At 45.5% G+C, this 12651-nt stretch overlaps 1 protein-coding gene and 1 long non-coding RNA gene across 2 annotated transcripts; one reads left to right on the top strand and one right to left on the bottom strand.

Moving 5' to 3' along the window:
• Positions 1 to 2492: 2492 nt before the first annotated feature.
• LOC106497183 (cystatin-B-like) lies at positions 2493 to 9730 on the bottom strand. Its single transcript, XM_067302504.1, has 3 exons — positions 9472 to 9730; positions 4011 to 4112; positions 2493 to 3308 (listed from the first exon to the last, which is right to left on the bottom strand). The coding sequence occupies exons 1-3, from the start codon at positions 9535 to 9537 to the stop codon at positions 3180 to 3182; spliced, it is 297 nt and encodes a 98-aa protein (XP_067158605.1). The 5' UTR covers positions 9538 to 9730; the 3' UTR covers positions 2493 to 3179.
• Positions 8925 to 10219, top strand: LOC106497210 (uncharacterized). Its single transcript, XR_001294772.1, has 2 exons — positions 8925 to 9193; positions 9729 to 10219. It is a non-coding gene; the product is annotated as an uncharacterized lncRNA (long non-coding RNA).
• Positions 10220 to 12651: the final 2432 nt, after the last annotated feature.

The following is a 12651-nucleotide window of genomic DNA, read 5'->3' as shown; positions in this document are numbered from 1 at the left end:
AGAGTGAGTGCTTTAGGCTTAAGACAGGCTCCATACCTTAGCACCAGACTGAGATGTCTTCTTGGGGTTGCTCTAAGCGCATTAAACACAAGCTACAGCTTCTCTTCAGTAAGCATGTGAGACACATTATTGCTGAAGAGGGGAGCTAAGAAGCCAGAACTTGGGTGCCCCCCCCCCCCCAAATACGGCTTCAGTGGTGTAGCTACTTGGGGTAGCAGCAGGAGAAGGGCCTCCAGCCTCAACAGAAAAAGCTGCATCCCAACATTAAGCCCCTGGAGCAGGACGCAACCATCCTGGCTAGAGAGTGTGTTTTACTGGAAACTTAAAGGGCTCGTGTTGTTTTTTTTTTTGTAGCATCAGCTGCCTGTTATGAGAGCAGCCTTCAACTGAGCTCTGAGTTGAGGAAGGTAGAGGGCAAGCCCAAATCACAACAAAAACACTTTCCTCTTACCTGAGCAGCTGCTAGGCATCCCTGAATTACCTGCAGTACAATCCAAACCAAGGAGGTAGGGCTTGGGTTCAAGATACTAAATGGTGAAAGGGTTTCAGACCATGCCTTGCATGTATTCATTTTTTTGCTGCGATACTGAATGGTGGGAATGGCAGTGTTGCAGGCATATGGTGTCTAGAAAGAGGCTGCTACTACCCCACCCCAATTGTCTGCATAAAGTTTTCAGGGTGTGGAGACAGCCTGTGCCCTCCTGTGACTTTGGGAGTAGTCCACCCCTGGAGAGTCCAATGGGTCCCACAAGAGCTGAAACCTGCAGTCCAGTGTTAAAAACTGTTGAGATAGATACAGCAAATCTGGCAACAGCAGCACAACATAAATCCAGCCCAGTCAGTCGTCAGCTTTTGAACCTCACTTCAATGCAGGGAGTTCCCAGCATCAAGAAATACTGCTTCCATCATTGCCAAAACCCACGGGATTTTTTTTTGGTTTTGTTTCTGTTTTTTTTTTTTTTTAACTTAGCAAAATAAGAAGTACGCCTGACAGCAGGTTTTGATGTGTGCAAAAGCACATATGCAGAGCAAGCAGTTTGAACTCCCCTAAGCCCCCTAATAATCAGTTTGGAGGCAGAACATGCTCCTTCTAAGCAAGGCTGGTTACATATTCCCGTGGCGTAAGTAAGCCTGCAAACCCCCTCCCCCCCCCCCCCAGCCAATAACACATGCATAAATTCACCCTACTCTCTCTTACCAAAAGTGCTTGTAGTTTCTTCAGTATGGGCATATAGAAGTAGGCTGTTTCTCCTCAGAGTTCAGCCTACATGGAAAAAAAATTTACAAGGCAAAGTTCAAAAATTTTCTAACCTTTTCAAAAAAAATTTCTAATCAAGCATAAACAGTAATGCTTACACAGCATCACAGACTAATGGTTGTGGGAGGAAGGGCCTGCTGGAGATCACATAGTCCATTCCCTCCCACTTCCACCCCCCCCCCCCCGCCAAGTGCAACACAGGGGCAAACATCAGATTTGACTGTCACCATGGATGGAGCCTCCACAACATCTCTGAGCAACCTGTTCCAGTGTTTGCTCGTATCAGCAGTGGTTTTGTTTTTTTAATACCCTAATGTTTAAGTGGAATTTATGTTATTTCAACTTGTGTCTATTTCCTCCTTGTCCTTTCACTGAGCATCACTGAGAAGAGTCTGGTTTGTTCTTTACCCCCCCCCCATCAGATATTTATATACACTGAAAATTCTACCCCCACTCCCCCCCCCCCCCAGCCTTCTCTTCTCAAGGCTGAGCAGTCACCATGCTTTCAGCCTCTCATGTCAGATGTGCCAATCATTGTCATAGCCCTTGGCTTGTATTTCCACATCTCTCTTGTACTGGAGAGCCCAGAACTGGACCCAGCACTCCAGCTGTGGCCTCATCAGGGCTGAGCAGAGGTGAAGCCTCACTGCCCTCAACCAGCTGGCAACACTCTTCCTAATGCAGCCTGGATACCATTGGCCTTCTCTGCCGCAAAGGCGCATTGCCAGCCCATATTCAAATTGCTGCCCACAAGGATGACTAGGTCCTTTTCTGCAAACTTGTCTATGTCCAGTTTGTTTACATGTTCCCTAACCTGATCCTACTCTGCCAAGTCTTCCTTTTTTCAGACCTTCCCATTGGTCTTAAGGACCTTGGATTGCTGAAGGCAGGTCTTTCCATTAAAGGCTAAGGCAAAGAAAGCATTGAGTACCTTGGCCTTTTTCATGTCTTTTTGTCACCATGCCCCCTGCCCCACTTGGTAGAGGGCCCTCATTTTCCCTAATCTTCCCTTTGCTACTGATGTACCTGTAGAAGCCTGTCTTGTTGCCCTTCATGTCCCTTACCACATTCAAAGGAAGTATTTCTAATTAGAACATAAAGATAAACATAAATGTAAACATAAAGAGAAATATAAAGGTATCTGGAATATGAAAAAGGCTCTGGAAAAACTCTGAGCAAGACAATAACCAGTACTGAAAAGCAGCAAATGAAACAGTTGAAACACCAGTCAAAATGCAGTCTAAACTCAAGAGAAGTATTTATTGTTATTTATGCAGATACATTGCCTAGTTTAAATTTCTTTCCAGGACTTTTCCTCAGGAATCAGAAAATAAGCAGGGTTTTTTTCAACTCATACACCCTCTACTGGACATTATAACCTACTGCTGCCAGTAGATAAACATGATAACCAAGGGAATGTTTGTTTCAAGACTACAATCCTCCTTCCTTTTCCATGCTTTCAAATTTGCTCATGCTCAAGTCTCTCTGTTGTTAGGTCCTTGACAATAAAACACATGGTACAATTTAAATCTACATGTATATTCACTGTTACAAAATGGCACAGAGAAGATCCAAGTTTTCCTCTTGCTCCTTGCTGCAGATACATGAATGCTAATGAGACTCCCCTTGCAATTTATAGACTGGGGAAGTCCACATACTTAACTCAGGCACAGTATTCTAGTCAAGTTGCACTGAAGTCAGTGCAGCTTCTTCGGGTTTGCATTAGTGTAGGTGAAAGGAGAGCTATGTTCCTCATTTAGATATTGCATACCAGGGAAAATGCATACAAGAAATAGACCTTTTCCAGCATTAAGTTTATGAAGAGACATATTCTTGTTCTCACTTGGACAAGAGTCAACATTTTTCAGCCTACAGAAAATGCATACAAGTGGCCATTAGGAATATGCACAAGATAAGCTTGCTAGAAATATGTCAGTTCATCATGCTTAGTCTTGCTGCTCTGGTAACTGTGAAGGCTCAGTGGCTTATTCTCGTGAGGAAGGCTTCTGAACACCCGCAGGTGCACAAACTCATCATTGCCAACATGGACCTGAAAGGTAAGAAAAACCGTGAGCTCCATGGAATCCCAGCAGCTTTCAGCAGGAGGTATGGTTTGGACTGGTGTGTCTTCAGGATGGGGAAGCAGGAAGGCAGTAAGAAAAACCATCATCTCAGAAGATGTGGTCTTGTTTTGAAGCAGATTAGAAATCATGGCTTTGTGGAAATATCACTTAATCCTTCTATGCCTGTTAATCCTCCCTGTGCCCGAGATAGGGAATGTACAGCTAGGGAATCAGAGTTACAGAGAGGTGGTTAATATATTCAACACCTACAAAATACTCTAATCTTATCTGGCACAACAAGCACTTAAATGCTTTGATCACAGTTGCTTGTTCTTTTGTTTGGCATGACTACAGGCAGAGTCAGAGAGGGTCTGATGCATCACTGTCTTTACACACCTGGATTTCACTTAATGCAATATTAGTGCTGAACATCATGGATGTGTAACTATCCCCCAAACCAAGTTTCACAAAATACTGAAGAGTAGAAATCATTATGGAAATAGAGAAGTATTCTTAACTTTATCTCCATTTAATACAGGTAGGGAGACAGGTGGTGGGGGGTGTTGCACACATTTTTTCTTATTAAGATGAAATCACAAGCATTCTTGTGTAGGTAAGTAGTTAAAGAAAAAAAATTCATCATATTATACATGTAAAAAAATGGGATCCCATTCCCCACCGCCCTGTACCTTGATGAAGTAATTTGTTCCAGCAACCACCTGGGTTTTAAACTCCACTGCAGTGAAAACATTGAAGGTTTTCCCTTCTTTTTCTTCTAGCTGAGGCTTCACCTTAAAAAAACAAAAGGTTATTTAAGACTGGTGCAAGATTCAAGTATTTAGGACTTAAGGCCCACAATGTCAGTGCCTCAGTACCATTCAGGTGACTGCTGCTGAGTTTCTAGACACAGAGTTCCTGCTTTTCAGAGTTACTAAAAGATCAAAATGGATAATGTGAAGACTTGTATTAAAGCAAGGCCAGAAATCTAGACAGGCAGCGAAGCCAAGACAGCAGTGTGATTCAATCATCACAGACTGAAACTAAGCCTCTAACAGAGAACTGTCTGGGTACTCCAGAAGACGTATTTTGACGAACGATTTCTTCTCTCCACATCTCAGCTTCCCTTTCTGTCCTGTGTACTTATCAACAAATGTAAAGTGGTTTGATACCTATATGCACATGACTTTAGGTTTTTGGTTTTTTTTTAAAGAGAAGTTTATAATGTATATACAATATTCAGCCCGAAAAAAAGGCTTTCTTCAGCATAGCCTTCCTTTTCAAATTCAGAACAAGTTATTACAGAGGTAGCATCACAGAACAAGCATTCAAAATCAAGCTTTAAAAGCAAAACGCGCAAATCTGAGGTTTTATAACACTGATTTGATAGTTCTTCTAGCATGTGATACTGTAGTTTGTAGTGTTTTCAAACCACAAATATTTTCCAAACAATAACTGAACCATAAAGCCTTCTGAGTTATCATTCCCAGAGTGTAAAATCAGCACTCGTAAGTCACAATAACTTGCCCAATACTCCAGATGGAGACATGAACTCATATGAGTTCCAGCTTTTCTTTCCTACATTTGGCTCTCTAGAACATCACTGTAAAGTTCTTGGTCAGGAAAGCAGAAGATTTCAGGTTTCCTTTACAAGGGCAGTAAGAATTAGTCTCGTAGTCCTTGCTGCAAGCTCAGTGCTACCCAGAAGGTCTTCCCTCCTGCAGTACCACATTATGCAGCTCTCCCCGGACTCCCAGTACAACAGGAAGAGCAGTGAGCAGATTTTCTCTTTCCAGCTATATTGTGTTATTTTCCTTTCTTCATAAATTCAAGGAGAATGAATATGTTTGCCATCCTGCCTGAATCCCACCTGCTTCCTTGGGAGAAAACAAGTGTACTCCTCAGGTGCTCTAGGAAACACAGAAGTAGGAACAGAAAGAATTCTTGCAACAGGATCTGTTCTCATGCTTTTCCCTCCCCAGTACTGAGAAGGTGCAGGCATTGGCCATCCATCCTGGCCCAGGGAGCCAGGACCATACCATACATCCTCTCTCAGAGGTCACAGCTCTACGCTTCTTCCAGGTTAGGAGCAGTACATCAAAAGTAAAAAATGATGTTTTAATAATGCTTTCCTCCATAAGATTTGTGCTATACAGAAATCCAAGTGAAACCAATACCTTTCCAAGGAAGGGTGCAGCTGCAGAAATCACAGCAATTCAGTCCTCCCTTCCTCCCACTGGGACTCAGAGGAGGGAGAAAGCAAGCTCAGTACCTGTCACCAGAGCTACTATCGCAAATTTTAAGAAGGGGTGGCAGTGGGGAACTATAGGTATACTGCTGGCCCTTTGCTGTCCTCCACTCCCTTAGCAATCCTAGATGCTGCACAAGGTTGGTTTTTTTTAGGTCTGAAAAGCAGCCTGGATCAGCACATTTTCTATTTCCACCAGAAAGCTGAACACTGGGCTCTATGACTGCAGACAGCTCAGAGTCACATGGCAATGACTTGTCACAGCATGTGACAAAAGGGCATCCTTGGTCAGGGTGGAGAGGGAGAGCCCAGAGAGAAATGCTCACTGAAAGAACCGATATCAGCCCACTTTGCTAGCAAACGATCTAGTGCTAGATCTGGGGTGCTGGGGGGACAGCGCACTAAACCTGAGCCAGCAGTGCGCCCCAGCAATAACAGCATAGCAATCTGCATTGGCACAAGTGTAGCCAGAAGTCAGAGGCAAGCGATTGCTACCCTTTACTTGGCATTTGTTAAGCATGTCGGGAGTAATATGTCCAATTTTCCTCTCCTCAGCCAGGAGGAGAGGCGGCTTGTGGGAAAGCCTCCCAGTAATGACAGGTTACTGAGAAGACAGAGCCTGGCTCTTTACAGAGGGCCATGGCAAAAGGATGAGACACAATGGTCATAAATAGAAACTGGAGGGTCTGACTAGATATAAGGAAAAGCTTTTTCCCCATGAGGACAGGGTGCCCAGGGAGGTTGTGCAGTCTCCATCCTTGGAGGTTTTCAAGCGCCAGCTGGGTGAAGGCCGGAGCAGCCTGGTCTGAGATGATTCTGCTTTGAGCAGAAGGAGAGGTCCCTCCACACCTGAAGAATATATGATTCAATCACAGGACTGAAAATTATCATGTCTCGAAGGCTCTGTGGTGTCCTGCATGCTCACTCTCAGAGCAGTCACTAAGAGACAGGTGGTTAAAATTCATCCCAAGTAACCTCCGAAGGCTGAACAGGCCTGGGCTGCGATCCTTGCCTTGGAGAGACAGCTCCTAGAGGACTCTCAACCCAGAGACACCGTCAAAGAGAAGCCTGTCCTGCTATTTCTCATGCTTTACCTGCTCTTGGTAAGCAGCACTACTTGCCAGCGCTACAAGTCCGACCAATGTTAGGCATTACACAAACCTTAGGAAACAACGTGATGGAGATGAGAACTGGAAAAGCAGGAACAGGAAACGTATTTGTGGTGAGCAAACTTGGCAGGCTCTAACAAATCTCTGAAAAGATTTGATTTTAAGCAAACAAAATTAATCTAAGAACTCTTATCTTGATTTAACAAAAAGAATGTTTTCATCATAGTCTGTATCCAGCTGAGCATATTATTCCATGGGTGAATTTCAGTTTTGAGTTTTCCCATGTATATTTCATTAAATAATTTAAACTGGCAGTCAAAACAAACTGGACAAACTTTGAAGTATTTAGTTTTAAAAGAAAATGCCAGATTTTTGGTAAATTCCATCACTTCTGAATCAAATTGGTTTGGTTTGGCTTTTACTCTTCACCTTGTTTTTGGATTATTGTACTGAAGCACTGCAGCCTGCCACAGAACAGAAATTCAGGTTTTTAAACAAATCTAGTTTTCAGTCCCTGTGCAATGTTAATTGCACACGAGCATTATCTTTAACACAACATTCAGGCCTTTTCAGAGCAGAACAATAACTGTCAATCTCTCAGCAAATCTCGATACTGTATTCAATACTGCAAGCTCAACTTGGTGCTTAAGAGATACACATCTCTTTTTAGGCAACACCATTGGATTCTACAAACTAAACTTTAATTTCAGTGACTGCTGTGCAGTCCCGTTGCCTTTGGGTGTTTTGTACATGCTTAGAAATTACTGCTGTCTAGCAAACAAATCTGGACAATGATAAAGAGCGCAAGAAACTATGATTTGCCCTTAATTTTTCTTCATTGGTGTGACACACCCTAGCTGGTAAAAGCAAAAAGCAGAAGGCACTTTGGAGTTATTACATGTAACTGACCTGAAATTGTACGTTTTGAAAGAAGGACTTATTTGTACATAGTCACTATTAGAGGAAAAGCATGTGTTCCATTCATGGACAGTAATTTAAGATACTATAACTAGCATCACTATTTGGAATTGCCAGTTGTTAGAGTTGAATTCTGCTTTGTGACATAACAGAGATATTTTCTTGCTTATTTCCCCCCAAAAAGTGGCTACAAAGTTTAGACTTCATAAGCCAGTGAGCTCCTCCTTCCAGCTCCTGTTTCCTTTTGAAAAAGGAAACAGATCTTTTAGAGTTCAAACATGAGAAAGCATACTGATCACCTTGTGCTAATATTACTGGTAGTTACTACATTATTTGCATAAGCTGGAACAGAGCTGTAGAGTGCCCCAGCTGCGCCTAAGCACTTAACAGTGCTCTCCAAATTCTTCTAACATTTCCTCTTAAAATCTTCAACTTGCTCTCTCTGAAGTCGATAAAACTTTAACAGAGACCAAGCAGGCACAGGGATGGGCTCCAAGTAGTTAAGAATTGCTCCATACATTTCTGCACTTTGCCAGCCTTCCTGCTTTTAAAGGAAGGGAGGGGGGGAAGGAGAAGTTTCTGCCTAGAGCATTGGCTAAACATCTAGACCTCTGAACATCCTTCCCACAGAGATGCAGCCCCAAAGCAGTGAATTTAAACCTATGACTACTGACTTACCACTCTTTGTTTACATATAGGAACGAGGCCCGAAAGGCAAAGAAAATGTGTGCTTGGAGAATGCTGTGTAGGACTGGGGGCACACCGTGTTTGGTGGGAGGTGCAAACTTAAAGCACTAATGAGAGATGAGCGAGCAAACAGCGGTGGAGAGGCATCTCCACAAATGGGAGCTGATGGGAGAAGAGCTCCCCCAATTTGCTTTCATGAACTTCAAGGCAGGCTCCCTCTCTCTCCAGTATCCAGGCACTGATAAGGGATAAAATCCAGAGTTTAAAGATAACTGCAGCACCTCTGGGGTAGATACTCGTAGGGTATCCTCACTGCAGGTCCTGGCTATGCATCACTACGCAATTTTTGACAGAACATCTAGGTGACGCACAGAGCGGTGGCATCACAAAAAAAAAAAAAAGAAAAAAAAGGACAGGTCAGTGCCATAAAGTAGTCTGGAGACCTCAGCAAGGCAGAGGGGTTTCAGAAGATGAGTTTCTAATCGCCTCATGCAAAGTTTAGCACCCAGGAATAAAAAACCCGCAGCTGGGCTTCCACGCGAGCACGTTTCCCAGAGAGCTAGCCGCACTGCCAGAGAGGCCCCAGGGGCAGCCGAGGTTTGGGACTCACCTAAAGCATTCCTGCTCCAGGCTCGGGACTCACCTAACGCACTCCTGTTCTGTGACGGGGCGCTTTGGCAACGCTTTCTTGCGAACAACAAACAGTACGCCATCAACCAGAAGCTCTCAGTAAGCTAAAGCCAAATCGAATGTTGCCTTGCTGGCCAGAAGAAACCAGACTGAGCAGGAGGGAGCCTGCCGAGCCCCAGCACCGAGTCTGGAAAGCCTTATTTGGTGGCTGCACCCATGCTCCAAAAAAAGGGTCTTGCGGAACCAGAAAGGGCTCAGGAAAGAGGTACCGAAGGCGCAGACGGTACGAAAGACCCGTGGGCGTCACTACGCTCGTTCTAGTTTTTTAAGCAAAAGGTGTGTGTGGGGGGGAGATATCCCACGGTGGGGAACACCCCCAGGAGGAGGAAGGCTTTGACCGACCCCTGCCGCCATGGCGCCGCAGCGCAGCCGCTCTCACGCCCGGCGGGGCGGCCCGTGGCCGGGCCGCAGCCAGCCGCCCCCCCGCCCCGGGGCAGGGCGGCTCCGCGCCCCGGGGCCGGTCCTGCCCCCGCCCCCACCCCCGCCGCGGCCCCCTCTCACCTCGTCCGCAATTTGCTGCGTCTCGCCGGTGGCCGACCGCGCCGCTGAGGTGCCCCCGCACAACATGATGGCGGCGGCCGCCGCTCTGCCTGGTTCCGCCCGGCCCCGCCCGGCTCGGCGCGGCCCCGCGGGGCGGCCGCACTCCGCCTTTTCTCGGCTTACACAGCCAGGAAGAGGTGGTAACCCCGGGAAAATGGTAGAGCAGGGTAGTGGGGTTTTTTTTGTTTATTTGTTTTTAATACCCTCTCATACAAAAGAGAGTGGGGCCGGCTTTCTCCAGGCTTCGCAGAAAACTTCCCATCCCATGAAACGTTGGAGTCTGCTAGCTAAAGGAGGAGAAAAGAAACCAAACACAAAGAGTTACAGGTAAAAGCTGCCTGCAAAATGAGCTACCGGAAAACTACGTTCAGCCCTCCGCAAATAATGCTGGTGACACAGTCCTGACGGTCCCAGACGGGAGCAGCTATGGGCAACGCTATTCGGAATTGCAGCTTGTTTCCCCAGCGTATTACTTTTCCCAGCACTCATCACCTGTATCCCGTGTTTGCTCTAGCAACATGGAAAGTTTCGCTCCCTGGGACTCTCTCCTTCGGCGTTTTATCGTTCCACCTTCCAGCTTGATTTCGCTCTTCCTCAGGCAACCAAAGACTAGGGTGAATTAGCCAACACCTGCTCCTAAAGAGAAGCTCCCTGGCGAGAGTTTAGCCTGCGTGTCCAGCTCTCTAAATAAATGTTTACTTCTCCCTGATTTCAATATCCAGATCCTTTGGGGGGGGGAGGGAGGGGAAGCCTTTCCCAACATCCCTTGGTTAATTTGGCAAGTTTAACAGCTACATTTATCAGCAGTGGGTATTGCATGCTGAAAGGAGGGAGTTTGGTTGCAAATCACCTTTATAGAGTGTCCTCTTTTTCTGAGCTTCCCTTGCATTTAGTTGTGCTCCACTAAAGTAAGTTGCAGGCAGTGGGTCTCCACAATATGTAGCTTGAGGCTTGCAGTGCTGGCTAAATGTGCAGTGGGAGCGGAGGGGGGTTCATCCTCAAACTGAGCACTGGCTGATTTGTCACTATAAAATTATGGCAGCTGTGGAAGCCTCATCATGTATAAGGGCACTTTTTTTTTTATATAGACATAAAAAATTAAAAACACCCCAAAGCTTAGAAATAAATGCCAACATTATTGACTGAATGTATAGGTGGTGAATATCGTACTCCCGCCAGCCTGTGAACAGTGCTGAGTTTTGAAAAGAAGGCAGCCACTGGTGACTTTCTGGTTTTCATGTTGTGTATGTTTGTGCATAGTCTTCATTTTATATCCTGTGCCTTCCTCATTCAATTCATTCAGAACATCAATGCTTTCAGTGCTGTCAGCTTCAGAGATGACTCTGGTGTCAGGTTTGGCCTACAGCAGTGATTCACAGTTGATAACGATAAAACTATTTGGCTACTGAACTTTTGAAGAGTGTTTGGGCCATAAACAACTATGTGTGTGTGTGTGTGTGTGTGTGTGTGTGTGTATATGTGTGTGTATATGTGTGTATATACATACATATATGTATATATATTTAAGATATTTCTGCCACCTAGTGGCTATCTCCGTGCACTCATTTAAACTCAAGAAACTCTGGGTCTAAACTATGTATTCTAAATTAAGGACGTAGGCCATGTTCAGCAGGAGCAGTGAGCAACTCTCACTGGGTTCGATGGTGGAGTTTCATTTTCACAAGTGTGGCCACAATGATTTGTGTTTTCAAGCTTTTTTTTTTAACCTGCTGTGCAAAAGTTGTAATCAAATACTGTAATTTGCAGGCCATACAGTTAAAGTTGGACTGGTTCATGCAGTTATATGCAGTAATTAAAATTTTAACCCATTGCAAGGTGAATGTAACAAATCAACAAAAGGGTTAAAGGAAATTGTCTTAGTATCATGCTCCTAGAGGTTCCAGACTTCCATTGCAGTCTCCCAAGCCACAACTCCTCTTCCTTATCAGCAACAAGTGGAGGTGGCAAAACAAAATTTTTATGCAGTAATGTCGCCTATAAGTTTTATTTGCCTGCCCTGGCAAAAGAACAACCAAGCAAAACCAGAGAATTGTGGTAGTCTCCCCAAGGCATTCACCAGGTCCTTTGGACTCTGCTCACACTAAGCTGCAGGCCTATATACCTTTCTGCACTGGTCTAGACTGTGTTCCAGCAGGTCAACCCCCAACCTGTACTCCTGCACCTGGGGAGGAATAACCCCCTGCACCAGTACAGGTTGGGGGTTGACCTGCTGGAAAGCAGCTCTGCTGAGAAGGACCTGGGAGTGCTGGTGGACACCAAGTTAAGCATGAGGCAGCAATGTGCCCTTGTGGCCAAGAAGGCCAATGGTATCCTGGGCTGCATCAGGAAGAGCGTTGCCAGCAGGTCCAGGGAGGTGATTCTCCCCCTCTACTCAGCCCTGGTGAGACCACATCTAGAGTACTGTGTACAGTTCTGGGCTCCCCAGTACAAGAGGGATGTGGCACTACTGGAGCAAGTCCAGCGAAGGGCCACAAAGATGATTAGGGGACTGGAGCATCTCTCTTATGAGGAAAGGCTGCGAGAGCTGGGCCTGTTTAGCCTGGAGAAGAGAAGGCTGAGAGGAGATCTTATCAACGTGTACAAGTATCTGAAGGGAGGGTGTCGAGAGGATGGGACCAGACTCTTTTCAGTGGTGCCAAGTGACAGGACGCGAGGCAACGGGCACAAACTGAAACACAGACGCTTCCATCTGAACATGAGGAAAAACTTTTTCACTGTGAGGGTGACAGAGCACTGGAACAGGTTGCCCAGAGAGGTTGTGGAGTCTCCTTCTCTGGAGATATTCAAAACCCACCTGGATGCAATCCTGTGCAATGTGCTCTAGGTGACCCTGCTTGAGCAGGGGGGTTGGACTAGATGATCTCCAGAGGTCCCTTCCAACCTCAGCGATTCTGTGTGATCCTGTGATTCATGTTTGATGAGAGGTGGAACTGGCATCTTCATGCCAGCTGCTTGTTCTTGCACATAGGATCTGGGAAGAGGGAAATAAATTCTGCAGCATAACCTCACCCTTTCCTGTCCAACTTTCTTGGGGCACCCTTTGTTTCATCAAGCCACAAAAAAATCTGTACTAATGACTTACTTCCAACTTTTCCAGTGTGGATGGAGAAGAACCAGGCA

This window comes from Apteryx mantelli, chromosome 1 (assembly GCF_036417845.1).
Source record: "Apteryx mantelli isolate bAptMan1 chromosome 1, bAptMan1.hap1, whole genome shotgun sequence".
NCBI classification, from domain to species: Eukaryota; Metazoa; Chordata; class Aves; order Apterygiformes; family Apterygidae; genus Apteryx; species Apteryx mantelli.
Note: the sequence above shows the minus strand (reverse complement) of the source record. Positions and strands in the feature narration are given on the sequence as shown.

Excerpts from the sequence above, each read along its gene's own strand:
- LOC106497183 (XM_067302504.1), bottom strand. The coding sequence starts at position 9,537 with ATGTTGTGCGGGGGCACCTCAGCGGCGCGGTCGGCCACCGGCGAGACG. Across the intron at positions 4,113-9,471 it reads CGCAGCAAATTGCGGACGAG|GTGAAGCCTCAGCTAGAAGA; the intron begins GTGAGAGGGGGC and ends TGTTTTTTTAAG. Across the intron at positions 3,309-4,010 it reads GAACAAATTACTTCATCAAG|GTCCATGTTGGCAATGATGA; the intron begins GTACAGGGCGGT and ends CTTACCTTTCAG.